The 23,385-nt window shown below is 29.3% G+C and overlaps 1 protein-coding gene across 1 annotated transcript; it reads right to left on the bottom strand.

Annotated features, from left to right (window-relative positions):
* Positions 1-17,983: 17,983 nt before the first annotated feature.
* On the bottom strand, positions 17,984-19,060 carry LOC145832422 (kelch-like protein 10). Its single transcript, XM_082939736.1, has one exon. The coding sequence runs from the start codon at positions 19,058-19,060 to the stop codon at positions 17,984-17,986; it is 1,077 nt and encodes a 358-aa protein (XP_082795862.1).
* Between the last annotated feature and the right edge of the window lie 4,325 nt (positions 19,061-23,385).

Raw genomic sequence — 23,385 nt, 5'->3', positions numbered from 1 at the left:
AATATTAATATGAAGTTATGAAGGAAATATCAAAAATAATTGACATTTTTGTTATATATCACCACTATGCAAGGTTTTTTCCTTTATGCCTCGTTATAGCCAAGTTAGTCCCAAAGGGCTATATCGCCTACTTTAGGAAATCATGATGTAGATAAACTTTTATGAGGTTAATTGCTGTTTATTGTTAGTAAGAATTTTACAAAAATTTTACTACTTTGTCTTTCGGTTTTGAACCTTTATAAGTTTATCAAACACACTTCAAACTTATTTTTAAATGCTAACAATAATAATTATCTTAATACGATTGTAAAACTACTATATTAAATTTTTAAAACAAGATAAACAAAAAACAACTTTTTATAAAAAGTATGTATACAATCACTTATCACAGAGTGTAGGCACTAGACCAGGTTTTCCCAAACTCATTTACTAAATCACCCCCTTTTCAGAAATTAATAAAAAAATCGCCACCCATGATTTTGTAAAGTATTTTTTTCTATGGAGTACGAACTTTTGAGCCAAAAAAGTTGTATTGGTACTGTAATTTAGTCATGAACTTTTTATGCACTCACTTTTGGGTTGTGTTCAAAGTAATTTGCAGGGCTTGAAAAAATAATTTACAGTTTTTTTGTTATAAGCCAATTAAAATGTATTAAAATTACTTAATTACTGAAAAGCTTTGTGTAATCTGTAATCGATTCTGTTTTAATTTGAATTGTTTTGAAACTAATGAAACCTTTAGTTTAGTGGTGAACAACTTCTGTAGTCAGCAAGTCATTTTTAATAAAAAATCCTTTCTAGTGTCGACTTGTTAAAAAAATGTACTTGCGGGCTGCATAATTTAAAAAACTTACATATAAGAAAATTAAAAAACTTGAGCAAAATTGTTACAAATCGATTTACTTTTTTTGTAATCTAGGAAGTACTATTGTGAACTGAAAACCAAATTAAAAGCGTATTTCAAAATATTAAGTATCAAAAAAGTAAGTTTTATGTTTTTTGTCCAAGTAGTTTTCAAGTTACTTAGCAAGCCGAAATTTGACTGGATCAGGACTGTACGCTACCCATCTAAAATCTTAACTGAAACCTGACATTATAATATTCTCTTATATATTGAATTTGGACATTTAAAAGTGAATGCTAAGTAACTTTTTTAAGTCGCACCATATACTTAAATTATTTTATAAATAAGCATATTCAAAAATTAATATACCATAGATTAAAATACTATATAAGAATGAGAAGCTTATTATACTTATAATGAAATAAACATTAAAACATATATTGCTGATCTAGTTTTAGAAAGTTTGACCGACTGGTTGATTATCTCACATGAAAAGTGGTTTTATCAACAGCTTCTGCTAATGCAGTTAAATTACTACTTTAAATGCTAAAAAATATTATACGCAAGTTAGTTGTAAAGTTAAAAATTTAATATTAAACTTTTAAACTATATGTTTCGTAGTAAAAAACCATGAAATAGTATTTGACTTGGAATAACCTTTAATAAACTAAACCTTAATTCTTACTTTTTTTTTCTTTATTTAAATTACAAAATGAAAATTAAAGATTTTACAGTTAATTTTGTGAACAGAAAGTAATCAATTAAAAAAACTCTTATTAGATTAAAATTTTGCTTTGTAACTGTAGCAGTCTTTTCGATGGCTAAATTAATTCTGTTCAAAAATGATTTTGAATTTTAGCTATCAACCTATAATAATTTAACAAAGGAAAATAGTCAAAAGTTAAAAGCTAGGGTTAAACTGTAAGACACTTGTGCAAAATCTTATTTTGCCTTGTGTCCAAATTTTTATAATTTAAAGGAATTAATGTTTTTCACTTGATATTATATTTATCTTTTAAAAAAACAATGAATAAATATAGTAAAACAAATTTCCAAAAAAAAAACTATTTTTCACAAACAAAATAAGTGCTAGTTAAAATGATTGTTGTCTTTGATTTCTTGATTAAACTGGAAATTGCTTGTTTATGGGTGTGGCTAAGGGAAAGTGAGAGAATAAAATGAGAGATCAAGTGATCTACAGTCCAAAGTCCAGGAAAATGAGAGAATCAAATGAGAGATCGCGTGATTTATGGAAAATTCTAGAAAAAGAATTTAAAATCTAAAAATACGCCCAATCAGAGCATGAAGCGGGCAATCCACCTCGAAACAAGCACGAAGCGACACTCTGCTCCGCAAAAGAAATAACATCGTCAATCTTCAAGCAAGAAGATTTCAACAACCACCTAATCGAAGAAGCCCACGCATTCTGTGGCATCGAGAATCTAAGTACTGCAAGTACTCTTCCATCAAATACTCTAAGCTGGATTCCACGATTTAGTCACAGCGTTCAAGGAGATAAAAGTGAACATCCATCTCAGCAAGTAAACCCACACAGACTGGGCGTCAACCTTAGCTACACTTCTACGAACAAGTTGTTTTCGTACTGTTTAATTCTATCGTAGTGTTTATATATATTCATATTATCATATATACTCACTATTGTATTTGCATTGTAATATTTATACATGTTTATATCACCGCATTTATTCACTATTGTACTTGTATTGTAATATTTATACATATTTATATCATCATGCCTATTTAATATCGTATTTTATCACCACGCTCCGATTACGGAAAGGAAAAGAAAACAGACCACGCAACGTTTAGCAAGATTCTGCAAACGAGACGGACCAACGTCGAGTGCCAGAAGCTGAGCGACCGGAGACCAGTGACACGTCAAGGAGGGAATCTAGAGCACGTTTTCCTTCTATTTGTTAACATTAAGTGTCTATACTTATTGTGAGCTGTCATTGCGTATTTGTACATAATAAACCAACATTATTTAGTTTCATTATATTTAGTTAAATAATTATATAATTATGTCCTTAAAACCCTTAAAAAAGGCATTAGTCCTGAAAGCACCCCGAACTCGGTCTCGCACCGAAATAAGTTGTTCCGAGACTACTGCTAACCTGGAATCTGATGAGATTGTTGAGACTGAAACCGAGGCAATTTCGAAGGAAATCAGTGAGGCTCCTAGTCTGGGTAACAATAAAACTATTAAAATAAGCAACACATTTTAATTTTAAAAACATCTTGAATTAAGATAAAACAAAAAGCAGTTGTACTAATAGTTTATTATTCCTTAATATATATATATTTTTAACAATAGTAAATCAAGTTAGAGAATAAAAATGTTAGAGTCTTTTCAAATAGAGACCTCAAATCTATACTCTTTTAAAGTCAGAAAATTTTTTTAGAAATAAAAATTTAATGGTTATCAAGACATTTTTATTTATAAAGATTAAACAAGTATTAACAAAAATCTGTCAAATAAATATCTTTCAAACAAATATTTTATTCACTATTCTATAAAAACTTTTAGTGTAATGTAAAAAGACAAATAATAACTAAAAAATTAACCAAGTCAAAACATAGCTATTAATAACTTTAAAACATAAACCAGTCAATAAATACAGAATACTTCCGTTTGAGCTCGCACTTTTTACAAAATTGCAAATTTCAATATGTAGTGATGCAATAATGTTATGAATAAACATAAAATCCACTAAAACATAAACTAAACATTCATTAAAAAAGATAGATCTAAATAAGCTATTAAGTATAAAAATTTTTTTGTTTTATTAATACTTAGTTAGTTATATACTTTATTTAAGTAAAATTTAAAAAATTATAAATTTCTACTTTTTTTCGGGTAAAAAGTGCGAACTCAAGAGGAAGTCTACGTAATTAATATTCATTAGGTATTTAGCAAACATGTTGTAGAATAAATAACATAATAAAAGTGTTATTATAAAAAGATTACTTAAATACAATACAAACCAGCTTAAATAAAAAATATTTTCAAAATACAAAAACTTACAGTCTAATTTAATGTGCAGGATGAGCTTCATGAATGCTTGCAAGTTTTTCTATATCTGGTTCTAAATAAGTCAAATTTAGCCTCAAGTCACCTCATTTACAAATATCTAGATTAGATTTTTTGCTCAAGATGTTGATAACTGAACTGAAAGCTTTCTCAACAACATAGCTAGAAGGAAAAGCTATAAATAACAATCTAGCTTCCTCCGAAATAATTGGATACTTTTGCCTTGTTGAGTCTAAAAGCTTTCATATCGTTCTTTGGTAAAATTTACTTTAAGTTAAAGGTCAGTTTGCAAGTCTGAGAAAGTTTTCTGTAAGTCAACGTTTACTTCGAAAAGATCTACTTCCAAAGGATCCATAATTCACTTCAGGAGGTTTATTTAAAAAACGTCTGTAAACATTTAATCTGTTTCAGATGAGATGAAAACACTTCTACTTCACCTTTACTTATTTTAAGTTTTCAGTTTTCCAAACTTGTAATCTGTGAAAACTGATTATTTTTGAATTTTTTTTCATACGGTTCAAGTTGGGTTCTGAAACTGGTTATTTTACTTTTGACTTTTTCAAGATTTAAGTTTTTATCTTGTAAAGTTTTGTTAAGATTGTTGACCTTACCATATAAGGCTGACATGTAAGCAATGTCTATTTTTATTTTAACAAGATTATCTGCCAATACCTTATCTTTTTCAGATAAAAAAATCAATAACTGAATAAAAAACAGGCAAAAACTTTCTAGACAGTTTCATTTTGATAACCATCTCACTTTGTATGCATTATCAACTTATCAAAAACCTCATCATTTTCATTGCACAGCTGTTTAAAAAGACGACTTCGTTAAACATGCATTTTTATTTTGTTGACAACTTTTATCACAAAGTTTTTTGAGTCATTTAAACGGACGCTCAAACTTTTAGCAACTAAATGTTAGCGATGTATATCGCAATGAATAGTAATTGTATCAGGGTTTAACTCTTTGTAATATGTGATTAATCCACGATACTTTCCTATCATAGACGGAGCAACATTTGTTGAAGTTCCTATAATATTTTTTTAAGGTATCTTATTAACTTCAAAATATTTTTTAATTTCTCAAGCATAGCCTTCCTGTGCTATGTGTTTCCATTAGTTGGGAGAACGCTAGTTCTTCGTATGTTGTATCATCAATTATTAAACGCACGCAAACAAGAAAGGACATTTGTTTTCTGGCAAAGTGGACTCGTCAACCTGCATCGGAAAAAAAAATATTGCACATCATTCGTTCTAAATTTTGTTCAAAACATTCTGACATTTCATCTATACGTCTTTTCATATGTTGGTGCTAAGGATCAATTAAGGAATAGAACGTAAAACATTACTGGTGTTTTTATAATGAATAAATTTTTCCAGAACTGTTGTTTTTAAGACAGAAATAAACGTTTTTCTCCCATTGGTGTGAAGCAGTCATTGTTTAGCAACTATGAGAGACAAATAATAAGAAGCTAATTAGCCATCTTCAATACTTTGTGTAGATTTCTTGAACATGTTTGTTATTTACACTGTTTTGTTTTCTCATCTCGACGTTTTGAGAAAAACTCTACATTTTTATCTACATGTTCTGAATGAAATCTATATTCTACGTAAACAAAATAGACTTTTTTTGTTTAAGTTTTACTTTAGGGTCAAATATTTAATGGAAAGCTAAAAGTAGTAAAATATCAAGATAGAAAGTAAAAACTTTATGACTACCCAAAATTCGCCCCTTTACAAAAATTCGCCTTCCGACATACTAAAATTGCTCCCAGGGGGGCGATACCACCCATTTCGGGAAACCCTGCACTAGACAGACATAACTTTGATTATTTATAAAAATTTTAACAAAAAAACTAAAATAAAACGCTTTTAATAGTCTTTAAACATTTTTTTAATAAAAACGTAGCTAGTTTTAATTTTACAAACTTTGTGTTTTTACAATTATATATATTTATAAAATTAATGATAGTCTTTTTATTTAATTCGCATCTTTGTCCTAAACACTACTGACATAATAACTTTTTTTCAGTTACCTACATCCTAACTATAATTTACAGGTTGACTATCATATCTAACTCAATCACTTCTAACACGATCATTTTTAACTCGTTCACTTCTAACCCGATAAGTAAAAATTTCTTTACTTAAGATTTATTGATGAGAATATATTATAAAAACATTAACAAAGTAATATATAATAGAAATTAACTTACTTTGTCTCAAGGAAAGCTTCAAAATAATTTATTTTTAACAGTATTAAATTAAATATTTTTTCATATTAAATTTAGTTTAACCTATATAATTTCAATTTATTTCATTATGTTTTACTTTTTTATATTTATCAGTTTGCATAAATCAAACTTTTTGTTATTTCGGTTATATAAGATTTACAAAACAGAATTTTAACATTATAAATTTTGCTTTGCTACCCAAATAAACTGTAAAAACTATATTTAAGTTACATCTTCTTGTCATTTACGTAACTTGAATGTTTTACGCAAGTAAATAAAAAAAGTTAAACTATTACAAAGGTTATTTTCAGATGCAAAAATATTCAAATCTGCGCTGTAAGTTTAGTGCAAACTTTGTATAGTTATTATCTAATCAATACTACCTATAGTCATTTAATTTTAAATTTTAACTTCAAATTTATGCAAACTATTCTACAACTTGCAGAGTCCTATTCAGATAAAAAAATTAATCAAACATTAGAGGCATTTTTCATTTTAATTAACATTAATATTATAAATAATGTATACAGTAACTAAATAACAATTTAAATATTTATAACAACCTGATAATCAACTGTAATGTAAAAGAGTAATTTAAAAACGTAAAATTATGACTCATGTTACCAATCAAAAGGACATTGACGCTTTAACAAAAACGCTTTATCATAGTTACCAAAACATTACGGAATTTACAATTATTACTTCACAGTAGTGAGGGGCTACAACTATCACATCACAGTAGTGAGGGGCTACAACTATCACATCAGAGTAGTGAGGAACTACAACTATCACATCACATTAAAGAGGAACTACAACTATCATAACGTAGTAGTGATGAGCTACAACTACCACATCACAGTAGTGAGGAACTAAAACTATCACATCACAGTAGTGAGAAGCTACAACTATCACATCACAGTAGTGAGGAGCTACAACTATCACATCACAGTAGTTAGAAGCTACAACTATCACATCACAGTAGTTAGAAGCTACAACTATCACATCACAGTAGTGAAGAGCTACAACTATCACATCACAGTAGTGAGGAGCTACAACTATCACATCACAGTAGTGAGGAGTTACAATTATCGCATTGTAGTAGTGAGGAACAACAATTATCACATTACAGTTTGTGAGGAGCTACAATTTTCATATCTGTTCACTACTGTGATGCGATTGTTGCATACTTCTTAATGTTATAACCAATTCTGATATACTAGTTGTAAATTCCGTAATGTGTTAAAAACTATGACAACGCATATGTTTTAAAGCGTCAATGTCCTTTTGCTTGGCGACAGGAGTCAGAGTTTGAAATTAATTTTAATTACTTGTTTTACATTACCGTTGATTATCAAGTTGTTATAAATAGTTGAAATGTACAAATTAAATGTTATTTTGTTTTATAACAGTTATTTTAATTAAAATACGTTTAGTTTTAACACAATTGTTTAGTTTTTTCTTTATTATCGAAATTTATTATCTTTTATTTACTTTTGTTCTTTATTTTTTACGAATCAAAACTTTAGTAACTTTTATACAGACAAATAAATACAGTTAGAAATCCAGTCTAATAAATAAACTTTTTTCATTAATTTGACACATTTTTAAAGTAGTTAATGATTATCTTAAAAGTATACTTGGTACTATTAACAAATTTTTGCATGTGTTAAAGGAATTAAACTTAGGAGATAGAAATGTTAACGTAAGACAACTAACGAAAGTGCTGAGTCTTATATAGAGTTGTGTCAAATGTTGATTTCTGGAGTACTTTAAATTTCAACGACAGAACATTTAGAATTAGTTTGTTTCATTTAAAGTTCCAATGCTTTTGGTACTTTTATAGTTAAAAAATTTGCTAAGAGCATGCTACATACCTCAAGAATTTAAATCTAATGTAGTCTACAAATATAAGTGCTTTAATGATAAGAGTATCCAATGTACTGGATTTGCTTCGAGAGCACTGATTGAAAGAGTTAAAAAAACGTGTAAGAGGTAAAACAGCAGTATCAGACCATATTATTAGTTCTAACTATTGTAAAATTGATAAAAAATAACTAAAAAAAAACAAATTGTACAGTAATCTTCCTTTATTGCACCAACATAGGTTTTTGTGGGTTAACGAATCAACACACTTCAACTGGGTTCTGTAAAAAATAATTACTGTAATGAAAGAATAGAAGCATAGAATAAAGTGGATGTATACATGTTTTTCATTAAGATTATTTACAGTTGAAGTGTGTTGATTCGTTAACACACAGAAACATATGTTGGTGCAATAAAGGAAGATTACTGTACAATTTGTTTTTATTTATATTCCAGTTAAGTTACTCCACTAAGATCTTTTATTAGCAAACGGTTAAATCTATTTTTGAACAGTTAGAAAATAACTATCAATATATTCGATACTTTAAAAGAATGTAGAAATAAACATATGACCTAGATTAGCAGCATTTAATTAAATATTATAGTCCAATTTTAATCTACCATTTAATTAAATTGAGTTTTACCCACACATTAAGAATTTTTGACTAAATATTTTTTTACTGTTTATAGATACTTATTTACCTAAATTTTATTACTAATCTTGTAATTTACCGTACTGTATAGTTGTTTTGAATTTAGTTTTATATATTGTGTTAATTAATTTGTCATATATATTTAGTTTTAGCACTACTGCGTTGTAGCTCCTCACTATCATGTAGTGATAGTTGTATCTCATCACTACTGTGATGTGAAAGTTGTAGTTGCTCACTACTGTGATGTAATAGTTGTAGCTTCTAACTACTGTGATGCGATAGTTGTAGTACATCAGTACTGTGATGTGATAGTTGTAGCTCCTCACTACTGTGATGTGATAGTTGTAGTACATCAGTACTGTGATGTGATAGTTGTATCTCAAAACTACTGTGATGTGATAGTTGTAGCTTCTAACTACTGTAATGTGATAGTTGTAGCTTCTCACTACTGTCATGTGATATTTGTAGTTCCTCACTACTGTGATGTGATAGTTGTAGCTCCTCACTACTGTGATGTGATAGTTGTATCTCAAAACTACTGTCATGTGATAGTTGTAGTTCCACACTTCTGTGATATGATAGTTGTAGCTCCTCACTACTGTGATGTGATAGTTGTAGCTTCTAACTACTGTGATGTGATAGTTGTATCTCTTCACTACGGTAATGTGATAGTAGTATCTCATAACTACTGTGATGTGATAGTTGTAGCTCCACACTACTGTGATCTGATAGTTGTAGCTCTTCACTACTGTGATGTGATAGTTGTAGCTTCTAACTACTGTGATGTGATAATTGTAGCTCCTCACTATAGTGATGTGATAGTTGTAGCTCTTCACTACTGTGATGTGATAGTTGTAGCTCTTCACTACTGTGATGTGATCGTTGTAGCTCCTCACTACTGTGATGTGATAGTTGTAGTTACTAACTACTGTGATGTGATAGTTGTAGCTCCTCACTACTGTGACGTGATAGTTGTAGCTTCTCACAACTGTAATGTGATATTTTTAGCTTCTAACTACTGTGTTGTGATTAGTGATGTACCGTACCCACAATTTCGGGTCCGGCCGAACCCGGATCCGGACTTTTTTTTCAAATTAGTATCCGGCCGGAACCGGATATCAGACAAAAATGGCAATATCCGGCCGGACCCGGACCCGGATAGTGATTCCAGTACATCACTAAGTTTAAACTAGCCTGAGTCAGAATGAGGTTTTTAAAAACTGAAAAAAAAAGAATTTTAATCTAATAATAAGTAGAACAGCTAGCCACAAGTTTTACAAATTTAGGTGTTATTTACAATTAAAAATCTGAAATCAAGTTCTTGAACAAAATTCACTAGAAAATTACAAAATATTGAAAACTGGGTCTGCTCAAACTCATTCAAAATCTAAAAGGAAACTAGCCGGAGTTTTTATAAAAAACTAAACTAGCCTAAGGCAGTCCAAGATTTTCTTAAATTCCCAAAAATTTTCAAACTAGCAAGGTTGCCACTGTTTAAGCTAATAAAACTAGCTAGAGTGAGTATAAACAAGCCTGAGTCTGAATGAGGTTTATAAAAGCTGAAAAAAAAAACACTTTAATCTAATAATCAGTGGAACAGCTAGCAAAGGTTGACAATTTGGTATTAAAGTTGTGGACTGATTGTAGTACACTTAACTTATTAGTACTACCCATCATAATTAAATCCTACCTTATTTAATTAATATCTAACAAATACTAAATTTTAACTAAGACTTCTTTCTATAATCAGATACGACAGTTTTAAGTGATGAATCTTTTATATAAAACACAACAAGAAATACTAGCATATACAAAATTATTAATTACTTTGGTAACACTTTAAAAACTGGAAGCTATTTAAATTTATATCAAAAGAATTAAAACAATAAATTAAAAATTAAATAAAACTTTTAGTAAACAAGAAACTGTAAAATTTTAAATAAACTATTAAACTATAAACCTGGCTTAAATATTTAAACAATTAAACATCAGTTGAAATATTCACTTTTAAAACAAAACACTACTTACAATAAGCATTCACAAAAAAGTTCAAGATATTTTGTGTTTCAAGCTGCACACCAAACTAACTAACTGTTTACATATAAACTGCCTGTCATGTTCTGATGCTTTGTTGCATCAGTATTTAGTTTGAAACATTTCGTCATATGATTCTCATTGGCTTGTACATTCAACTGTATTAGATCTAAATATTCTCTGAGCTCAACTTTAAACAAATGTAAATTAGTCACGTGTACAAAATGAGCCAATCACGGTAGGTGTTTAATTTTAACTGACGAAAATGACTCTTATTAATTTTGCACAGGGTTTGTTTTTGAAAAAATACTTTTCAGTATGCTCTTTTTTACTAACTAAATCCGGGTCCGGCCGGATCTCTGTTAGGATCCGGCCGGACCCGGATCCGGACTTTTTTTTTCAAATTATTATCCGGCCGGAACCGGATCCGGACTTTTTTTTTCAAATTAGAATCCGGCCGGATCCGGATATCAGACAAAAATGGCAATATCCGGCCGGACCCGGACCCGGATAGTGAGTCCGGTACATCACTAGTTGTGATAGTTGTAGCTCATCACTATTGTGATATGATAGTTGAAGCTTTTTACTAAATGGGAAATACATAAAACATATCAAATTTATAGGAAATTATTTAAAAAAAAAAAGAATTTTAATTTTTACAAACATATTTTTAAGGAATATAAAGCAAATAAATAATAAAATATGTCATTAACTGTTTATAAGCACAGTCTTAATAAGAGATTTACAAAAGTTTAAGGGTTTTTGAGCTCTAATTTTAATTAAATAAACAAACTTTGGATAAATTGTATTTAATAAAAAAAACAAAAAAATTATTTACTAGGGGGAGATGTTACAATTTTGTACTGAGGTTGCAAAGATTGTGATTAATATGCTGTAATGCTACTTTAAAAAAACTATATAATTAGTAAAACTCTATATGAAACACCTAAAAAATTTTCTATTGACAGATTATTTGGATCTAATCAAAATTTTTTTATATCACATTTAAAAAACAACCAATTTTCTTTTTGTGTTTCTTTTCCTTGTAGTACTGCTGTTGTGGCTTTCAAATTTCAATCATTAAGCACAAAAAACTAATTTATAAGGGTTTATAGGGATTTCCACTTTTTTATTCTATGAATTTTTTTGAATATTGCAAATTTATAGGGAGTTGTAGGCATTTATAAGAAAGTGGAAACCCTGTTGTTATTAAATTTTATGGTTTGTATCTTGTATAGCATAAAGTTATAAGAAAATTCTTCATATTAATAAATGAAACTTTTAATATAACATAAAAACGGTTAAAAGATCTTAACAACGTACTTTTTTTTATTTTTACAAAAATAAGTAGTACAATGTATGATAAAACTAACAACATAAAACTTTTGTATTGAAATAAAATATAGAAACAACTACAAACTGACATAAGGACTAATTTAGAAGTTTTTTGAAGTCAATCTAACAACATATTAAACTTACTTAAATAGGCTACACACAAGAAGAGCAGCAAAACTTTACTAAGTATTTAGGCTTTTAGGAGAAGAAAACTAGATATATAGTACATTGTAGCCAATTAACTTCAAACTAACTAAATCATTAGACTGAAGCATGTATGGATTAAATCAAAAATTCATATTTCAAAAGGAGTTGATTTTATGTCTTTTTTAAATTTTTCACTAAAAAAAGGGTCGGCTGCAGTTGTAGAAGGATGGATATCACTTTAGCACGAGTGTACAAATTAGCACGGCCACTCTTTTGTACTGGCATCATTTTTGCACAGAAGGTTTATTTTGTACAGTGACTCTTTTAAACGCATGGAAAATTGTGCACGGCGTCACTCTTGCACAAAGTACGCACTTAAAACAGTACGCACCCTTATAAAGTACACACCCGCGTTAAGTGTGCACCGGCGTAAAGTACATCATAATTTTTTTCTGTATTGTTTATTTTGAGATTTAGTACTTTCTTTACGCGTACTTAAGGCGAAATTAAAGTGGGTTCGTAGCATACCTTATTTGGAAGCATACTTTGCGCGGGCGCGTACGTCTTTAAGTGCGTACTTTGTGCAAAAGAGTCGCCGTGCAAAATTGACTCGTTCCTGTTGTCTGCCAACAAACCATATAAAAATAAATTGTTTAGTTGTTGACAACATTGTTTTTTATAAAAAAAAAATAACTAACATAACATACTAACTAACTTTTATACATTTAACTTATAACTTTGTGACGCTTACAAAACATTATGTGTATTTCTATATTTTTTGACTAATAAGAATAAAAAATCACACTAGAAAACAAAATAATTAAATGTACACAAAAAATTTGTTTTATAATAAATAAGAAAACTTTTTTGAGCAGTCTTAATTGTAGCAGCTACATTTTCTGGTCGGCGTTGCTTTTACATTACTTTAGTTTAGAGGGTCTAATTTTTTATAAATGTAATAAAGAACTGCGTAGTTTAAAAAAATTTACTTTAAAAATAAAAAGTTTCTTTAGATGCGGAATTACGATAAAAGGTCTTTTAATTTAGCACTGCTCAGTACTTAAAATCCAATAGAGAACACAATATAAGTGTTTATTATAAAAAAGGCCATATTTACTGATTTTGTACAAGTTATTCTCAAGCAAATACACACGTCGATTGTCACCGACTTCTTGCCCATTTGATGAGTAAATATTTAAAGTAAAAAGGTTAACAAGAGTGCTAAATTGTAAAATAAAGGTGTCTTATATGCTGTACTTATTTACGCTAAAAAATAACAAAAACTTGTTTTAAAACTAATACTAATTGAATAAAAACTAAAAATTTTGTAGTTTAAGCTCATCCAAAGTTTATTTAAAATAGTTAAACTTCATGATTTTAATATATCGAAAATAGGTTCAAAATAATGTTATAGTCGTTTCTGGCAAAACAAAAACAGAAAAGAAACATTTTAGCAGTAAAAAACAGTGTACTAATTAGCTGTTCTTCAAAAACTAAATAAGGTAGTATAAATAGTGTAAAAAGTTATTCCACGCCTCTTTTAAAAAAATTGCTTTGAAATATGTTTCTTATGCATTCTTTTTATGCTCAAAGTCGAATCTAAAAATATATAACTTATACTTTTGCACGCTTGTCAACAAGTTGTTTAAAAACACCTTTTTTTTTGCATCCTTGGATTGAATTTTGATAAACTTATATGTAATATATAAACAGCAATTGTACAAATCACTTATAAGATCTTCTAACAATTAAAAGTTCAAACTATAAAACTAACAAAAACCATTGATTTTTATTTTCATTCGGTTTTTGTATACAAAATAACTTAATCAAAATAAAATACTCACATAATGGAAATAAAGTATTAAAAATAATGCTAAATGTTAGAGGTTTAAAACTAATTAGCAATACCGAGTGATAAAAAATTTACCGAATAAAAAATAAAGTTAAATAAAACATTTTAAATAAATGTTTTCAAAAGCTAAATATTTACTAAAAAATTCTTAAGTATATACATACATTAAAAAAAAAAACGCAAACCAAAACGAATGTAACATCTAAACACATAAATAAGTTAAAACAATTAAAATTAAGTATTAACTAAACTGTTTTTAAAAATCAGTATTTTGACTGTAAAGCCTTTTCTTTTATTGCTAATTTTTTTTCGTAAAGTTTTATGTAGTAATTTATTTTTGAAATTAAGTACAGTAGATAATTGTCATTACTGATCAATTTTTTTTCAATTTTATAATTTTATAACTGTCTAAACTTTAAAAAATAAAGTATAAAAAATCTATAAAACTAGACTAAGTCTAAATTTGAAATTATTTTTGTCTAACTTTGTTTAAGTTACGCAATTTTGCTGAAAAACGCTTTCTTCTCCTTAGACCAAATAGCAATTAAAAACAAAAATAGTTATACGCAATAATACACAAACAGACAAAATAAAAGTACTAATAGTGACTGTGAAATCCATGACAAACGGCAACTGCTCTTAACCAATCGACTTTATGTAATTTCCGTTTTGTTAAACTTTTATTCGACACTTACTTATAGTCTATAGACCAGGACAATTTTTTGTGCATCAAAAACTTATATGAATGTTTTTTATTGCCTAGATTATAATTGAATTCTTTTTAATTATGTCTTTTTGTGAATAACTCAAAACATAGTCGTCTACTTGACCATAAATTTCGATTCAAGAGTGCGTAGACAGTGCTAAGAACCGTGGCAGGTTTCAATTTAGACTTTGAACTGATGTTAAATGGACATATTGTATTTTTGCTTCAACAGCTTTATAAAGTACAACTTCAAATTTATAGGCTTAAATAAACTAAGACAGAAAAAAACTTGAAACATTGAATATGTTATTCTTCTAAACTACTATTACATATAAAAATAACAACATTACTAGTTGACAGGGGCGTCGTGTGGGGTGGAACGATGGAGCTGTAGCTCTACCTAATAAAATGAAAAATTATGCTTATTTTTTTTTAATTTTAGAGTTTAAGCCTTTAAACGCGCTGCTTTAAATGGCCCCTACTTCAGCTTTACAACCCCAAACTATGTCAAAGTAACTTTATTTTAAGCTTAGGAATTAAGCTTTAGAATGATATAAAAGTTTATATACAAGCTTAAAACATAAGAAAGTTATGTTGTCATGAAGTTATACAAAAATACAGCCAAATGTGTATATGAACGTCTTTATTTCCCTGCTTAATTTTTTTTCAATATATATGTTTGATATTCAAAATTTTCGTAAACTTGGATCTGCAAGCTCAATCTGTGTCAACTGCATCTTAAATTTTTACAAGTTTTCTATACAAAAAATGCTGAAAAGATGAATTCTGGAGCTACATGAACTTGCAGCACCAAGTGAATTAAATAATGATAGTTGTTGAAAATTTATTATAATGCGAGAAGAATAAGATAAGTTAAACTAGAGCAGAAGAAACTCGAGGAGGAAATACTCAATTAGAGGCAACTCGAGCAGGAGCAACTTGAGCAGGGAAAACTCAAGCAGGGTCAATTCGAGCCGATGCAACTTTAGCAGAAAAAACTCGAGCAGGGAAAACTCGAGCGAGAAAAACTTGAGCAGGAACAACTTGAGCAGAGGCAACTCGAGCAGGGAAAACTTGAGCAGGGAAAACTCGAGCAGGAGCAATTCAATTAGGGGCAACTCGAGCAGCGGCAACTCGACCAGGAACAGTTCGAGCAGGAAAAACTCGAGCAGGAGCAACTTGAGTAGAGGCAACTTAAGCAGGGACAACTCGAGCAGAGGCAACTCGAGCAGGACACTCTCGATCAGGGAAAACTCGAGCAGGAATAACAAGAGCAGGAGCAACTCGAGCAGAGAAAACTCGAGAAGGATCAAATGGAGCAGGAACAACTTGAGCAGGAATAACTCGAGCAGGGAAAACTCAAGCAGGAGCAACAAGGTTTTTTTACAGCCACTTTTGTGTTTTTTTGTTTGCTTTTATTACAAGTTAGACAAGTTATAAAATTAAGTTAGTAAATTTATAATTGTGCAAATACAGAAACTTACATGGACATAGAAAAATATAAAAGTAGCTATAGTTGTTAAGAAAGGGTGATGATATACAAAGGTATGAGATTTATTTATTTCATTTTATTTATTACTAATTAAATAAATATCTTCAACTTTTTTTCTATAAAATTTGCAAATTCTCCATACTACCTTTATAATTTAAATCTAAATGTTTCAAACTAAGGGATTTTTTTTTAATTTGACAATGTCAATCTGCAGCACCCCCTAACAAAAAGACCACGCGACGTAACTGATAATAATAAAAATCATATTTTTTAGAAGAAAAAAATACAGCTGATGAGTCAACTATCAGGTAATAAAATATTTTTAGTATGTATAGTATTATTTGGTTACATATTTTTTATATAGATTGCGATTTTTTTTAATTAATACATTTTTTTCCTTGATCTATTATCAAGTTTACATTATAATAAAGTTTTACTTTTGAATTTTTTTTTATGTAAAGTTTATGAGATATTTATTAAGTTTTCTTTAAATTATATTTGTACATTAAAAAGTATGATTTCTTTTTATGTAGATATTTCCATTGCATTAAGTTTTTACAACAATTATAGTTATGAGAATTAGCAATTATAGTTTAGTAAAAAAATATATTAGAAGTACTTAATATTTTCATTATCTCTTTTTCTTTGAATAAATTTACCTACTAGTTTTACCAATTTTTAGTTTTTAAAATACATCAAAACAGTTTTTATTTTTGATAGTATATTATGATGTTTGTATTATACATGCTTTATATGAGCTAAATACACACTTTCTTACAATTTACATGTAAAAATACTTGTAAACTTTGTAAGTGCGTGTACTAAGTTTTATTAACATTTCGAAAATTGAATCATGCTGAATACTTTATTAGGCTCTAAACAAATTGTATTTAAATCTTGTGCTAGATTTAACTAAATTACCTGTATTTAAAGCTCGAATGTTTTTTCTTTGTCATTACTTTTCTAAGTTGTCTAGTTTAAAAAAAAACTAGTTGTTTCAAAGGATATTACAATGTTAAATTTGTTTTAGTTTTTATTACGTATAGCTATAGCATGATAATTTTCCAGTTGCATGTATATTACAGGTATGTTATTTCCATTACACTATTAAAATATTTTTACAAAATTTGCTAGCAAATTGTTTATCTCAAAATAAATGGTAAAAAAACGTTCGAACACTCTCATAAGTTGATACCGTTATTGACACAAACTTTTGAATTGAAAATGCATTGCACCATAAAAATATATATTTTATAACTAACTTTATGACTAAAGTTATAACTTTATAAACATACTTAGAAAAACAAAGCTAAATCTATAAAGTTTTTGGATTTATTTAACATCGAAATAAAAATAAAACACTTAGTTTCAAATTTTGCAAGGAGATAATCTAATAGTGTAGAAAAATATTTTGGAATTTTTTTTTATATAAGTTATAAAAACCCTCATATCAAAGACAGGTTCAACACTATATCATGTGATTTTTGTTAGTATTGTTTTTTTTTATATGTATTTCATAAAAAGGAAATAATAAAAAAAGAAAAAGATTAATATTTTTTCAAAAAAAAATGTTTAAAAATTTTAATTCACGACTTGCTTTAAATCTATATTTTAAGCCAAATTTACCCTGTAAAATTCCAGGTGAAAACACTCCTGCACAATCAAGACAATTTTATAGATAAATAAATACATTTACTGAGTCAAAACAAGAACCGGATACAAAGATAGAAGCTATTTACGAGTTACTTTAAACTTACAATTGTCGACTTTCAAAAATAACTGCTTTTATTTTGCGGCTTATACAAACGACATATACGCAGTGAACTTGAGTTATTATTTTCTGACCACCCATCAGATTCAGGGTCATAAAAAAATGCTTCCCCATTGAAACGAACCACGACAATCTTATTTCCGATCGATATAACGTTACTTGCGGTCACAAAATATTTTTCGAACGACTGCGGCGGGGGCTTCAGCATGGCGAAGTTGCCGGACGTCGAGTCGTAAACCTCGCACGTCCGTGTGTTGTTGCCCGCGATCGCGTACAGCTTGTTTTTCACGGCCACCGACCCGTGACTGCTCCTCGCCACGTTCATGCTGCGCGGCCAATTGGACCACTCGGCTCCCCAACCGCTTAACGCCTCGACGGTGTTCAAATCGCGCCCGGTCGCGGAGTAACCGCCGCTGACGACGATCCTCCCTTCGAAGACGGAGCACGCCGAGTCGCATTTGGCTTCGTTCATCGCGGCGACGCTCTGCCAAGCTTTTGCGTTTTTGTCAAACTTCAAACAGGAACTCAGAAATTGGAGTCGCGCTAAACGTTTGCCAGTCAAACCGCCGATGACGTAGATGTCGCCCAAAAAGTAACACGCGCAAGAACTGGTGCGTCTGTCTTCCATTGCAACTTCTTCTTCCGTGACATTAACACTGTTTGTCCGTGCACAGTGCTCGTAGGTTAAAAGTTTACTGTTCTTGAAACACGGATAAACTTGGACCCTGTAACTATTTAGGTTGCAAAACCTGCTCGTCACAGCAGGCTTCTTCGAATCGAAGTCCACTTTCGGCGACAACGCGTTTTCAATAACGCTCGCACATCCGCCGACCGACGCAACGAACGAATTTTTGTCCAAAATGTGATTCAGAGCGCGAGCGGGCAAAAGAGAAAGGCGAACTTTCGACAAAAGGCCTCTCGCCTGCTCGCCGCGCTCAGCTGGTTGGTGACCCGTCCAGGCGTCCGCCGCGTTGAACACTTGAACCTCCGAATCCACAAACAGTTTGCTGCTCGCGAGAATTATTTTAATGCAGTCGCAATTCAACTCTAGAAAGTTGCCGGACTCGGCCACCATTGGGAAGAAGCGCTCGACAAACGACAGGGAAAACTCGGACGAGGCGGCAGCGCGAAAAGTTTTGACAAGCGGTAAAACGTTGCTGCGTTGCTGACGTTGATTTCGTTTTCAAAATACTCGCAAACTCTATTTTCTTGGCCATCGTTCAAAAGAATTTTGTTTCCTTTTAAACACTTTATCAGTCTTTCCTTGTCTGGCTTTCCGCTTTCTGCAATTTTTTACGTAACATCATTTAGATAATAATACTTTTTGCTTACTAACAAAATTCAAGGTATTTTTGTGTGAACTGCTAAAACTCGACATTAGGTTTTTTTCACGATTTGGTTTGAAAAAAATCAGTCAACAATTTTTTTTTATAAGTCAGTATAACTTGTTTTTAAAACCTGTTTTTTTAACGAACAGTATTTTTTACTAATATAATAAAGTAATGGTCGAAAAAATTAATAACTATTTTTTCTTTGAATTAAGATTTGTAGCTAATGTAAACTTGATGAACGGGTAATTTCATTCAGAATATTTAGCACTTAATTTTTGATAACAATAAAGTTTATACTATTTATAATACTTGGCTACAATTTATAAACGTTTTAGTAAAAAAAAGGTTTTGTAAAAAATAGTTTTAAAAAGATCATTTAGAATTTTTTACCAGATTTTTTATAAACATTTAATCAAACAATTTAAACTTGATATGAAATTTTAGTTCATCAAAAAATTTATAAGCTGTAAAAAAACTTTATTACAAAAGAATATTTTTAGCAGTTGTATTTAACTGAAAACCCTTTAAAACTTATCGCACCTGTTTTTAAAAGATCAAGGCGTGTGATGGTTTCTTCTTTGCACAACTGGACTAAGTGGATTTTTGTGTTGTTGGTATCATTAGTGTTAGTTGAGTTAACATTTGATGAAGTTTTACGTTTTTTAAAAGGAATCGAATGCATATTGTGTTTTTCAATCTAAATTTTTTTATTATAACACAAGTTGTAACATTTACTTTATTAGCTAATCGCTTTAGTATGTTTCTGACAATATTCATAAAACTATATGATAGTAATAACTTTGTTTACAAGTTATTATTTCACAAGACAGAGCTCTACTGAAAAGGACCATATATAAATATCAATGAGACAATTTCGAATTTAGAGTCTTAACTCTGTGTTTCATGCGCTTATCAATGATAACATTTAACAAACTTGAGTTAGTATTAATACTTGTTATTACTCAATGATAACAAAAATAGCCTTGTATATCTTGCTTTAAGAATTTGTTAAATGCGACCATTGCATTAGCGCATGAAAAACAGTTTCAAGTAATAAACTCCAAATACAAAATTATCTCATTGATATAAAAAACTATTTAATAAATTTGATACATAAGTTTGTTGTTATTTAATTTATTATAATTTCAATTCTTGAAACTTTAAGTAAATTATATTTTACAAAAGTTAGTTGTCTTTAGATATAATAAAACTTCAATTATTGAAAATTTAAGTAATTCATATTTTACAGAATTTTTTGTTACAGTAAGGTACGCACCCATATAATGTAAGTATAATCAAGAAAATATACTGAATAAGAATAATTTTAAGACTAGTCTTTCACAGTATTTTACTTAAGGAATAAAGTTGAAAAATACATGGTCTAATATGAGTAATTGCATTATAATACAACAAATCTTTTCAAAGTCTAGTAACTTTAAAGTAAACCAGGATAGACTGTGTTTTTATTAAAAAAAAGTAGGTATTAGCTAACAATAAGTGAGAAAAGAGCAAAATTTGTCTGAAAACTGTAAACATTTTTGTCTGAGTTCTAGGTGTGTAGCTTATCGATTTTCCTACTTTAATTAAATTTATTCAAAAACTTTCTTAGTACTAAACTTAATACTTTTCACTGTAAAAATCATAGATCTTATATAACTACCTATGGCTTTCTTAAAAAGACGCTCCTTGATAAGTGTACTTGTTTCCTTGTTAAAACAAACCATAAAAGTCAGACAGGTATAGTCCGTCAATACTTTGTAGGAGTGTAAAGTAGTGATAGGTGATTAAGTAGTTAGAAATTGCTAACTGATGTATGCAGTCATGTTCAGACTTGGTTGAAAGAACTGGGAATAGTGTTGAAAATCTCCGTTGATAAGATTTAAATTAGTTAAACGTTAATTTAAATCTTACTGCCGGGAATGCTAAACACAGTTTCACCTTTTTGTATTTTTTGTAGCCATAGTTTTTTAGCCACTTTCAATTTATTTTTGAAAATTAGCAGCGTAAAAAAAACATATTGCTTTATTTCATTATTATACTACCTTCAATTAATTTTGTTTTGCTTTAAAACTAAATAAGATGTTTATAAAATTTGAAAACCTTATAGCTTGATTATAACTGTCGTGGACAAGATGTTAAAAGGTATCCGTGGTGGGCGACTCGATAACCGAAAGGTTTTTTCATGCACCAGGTTCTAGGGCCAAATATTTTGAGGGCTTTTATTTTTGTGTTTCAATAAACAAATAATATGAACGTTTCAAATAGCAAAAATTTTTCAGATCAAAATAAGTTATGTTTAAAAGTACATACTATCACAATAATATGTTTATTTCTTTCTATAAGAAAGTTATGTATTATAACTAAATACAACTGTCCTGGACATGACGTTAAAAAATATCCGTGGTGTGCAACTAGATAACCGAAAGATTCCTCGTGTACCAAGTCCTAGGACTAAAACTATTATAAAAAATATTTGGAAGAAAAAAGTTATCGCAAATAGTGAGCTAATGATACGGAAATTATATAACTTATAAGAGAAACATATTTATATGAGAAAAATATAAGGCACTTATACAAAACTTAAACTAAAAAAATAATATTTTTTTTCATTATAAAAATAACTAATGCTTAAAGCAGTGGCCTTGAAGCTTATCAAAATCTGTGCACCAGACTTGTTAAAATGCTAAGAGTTACTATGGTAATTCACCAATGAAGCAAATAAACTTTGGTTTGTTTTCAGTTAGTAATTTCATGCTCGAATAAACAAAGCAGTGCTTTTTAACATGTTCGCTGTTCACCCTAAAATGCAAGAATAAAATTCTGTGTACCCCAATGAGCAAATATATAGTATAAGTTTCAAATTTGCCTTAATATCTAGTGCAGGGTTTCCCAAACTTTTTTTTTAACCCTTTAACAAGATTTCTCAAGTAAGTATCAAAACTACTCTATAATACGACGAAGACCTATTTCCATCATCAACTCTAGAACATCTAGTGTAAGTATCAAATTATGTTCTTTTGTCACTCTTACAATTCACACCCCTTTGGCTCTTTTAAGCTTAAGGTCCCCTAATTTTCAACAGTAGTTCACTTCCGGAAACCCTGTTTTAAGTTCTTTTAGCATTTGTTAAAATTAATAATTATACTTTTTCATCAGATTTTAGTACCTAAGTAAAATAAAGTTATTTATTTATCTTTTAAATATTTTTCTAAATACACAATACTTAACAAAACTCAAACAGTCTAATTCAGGATTTCCCAAACTGAGCCTAATGGTCTCTATGGGCCATTACAGAAATTTAGGGGCCATAAGTTCATAACTTGAAACTTACCCTAGATATTCTGGAGTTAATGATAAAGAGCAAAAAAGGTCTTAGGCGTTTTTAATGATTGTTTTTTGAGAAGTTTTGTTAGAGGGGGCCATGGTTTTTTAACTTTTTAATGAAGGACTTTCAAACTAAAACTTAGAAACCCTGGTTTAAACTCTTAAATATGGAACTGAAAAAAGACAAAACCTATCAGATAAAATGAAAGTAAATTTTTTGTTACTAAATACATATAGTGTTAAAAATCAAAAGCATACACAACTTTCTTCATAAGATTTAAACTTCTACAAAAGTTTTATATTTAACAAAAAACTATAAATATAATACTTTAGGTGGCCTTTCTGAACAGTAGAGGAGAAAAGAAGAAAAAAATTAAAAACAGCAAATAAAAAAGTTTTTATGTAAAAACAACAAGGTAGAAAATAATCAAATAGTTGTTCTATTTACTGCAGTAGTATTTTAAGAATAGTGTATTTAGAAAACTGTTTATAATTTAAATTAAAAAAATTGTATTAAATTGATTATTTAAAAAACCTAAGATTAGATAAATAAAACAAAAAGAAAACTATCACTTACTATATTATGAAATAACAAACTAAACTAACATACCTCAGTTAGGTATGTCCAACAAAATAAATTTATATCAAATAGTCAAAACAAAAAGTTTATAAACACAAATAGACAGCAGATAAGTACATAAATGACACTAACTACAAAAACCTCACTTAAAAAGGTGTTGTTACT

This window comes from Thalia democratica, chromosome 3 (genome assembly GCF_965202585.1).
Source record: "Thalia democratica chromosome 3, ktThaDemo2.hap1.1, whole genome shotgun sequence".
NCBI classification, from domain to species: domain Eukaryota; kingdom Metazoa; phylum Chordata; class Thaliacea; order Salpida; family Salpidae; genus Thalia; species Thalia democratica.
The sequence above is the reverse complement of the archived record's forward strand: the minus strand, read 5'-3'. Positions and strand labels throughout refer to the sequence as shown.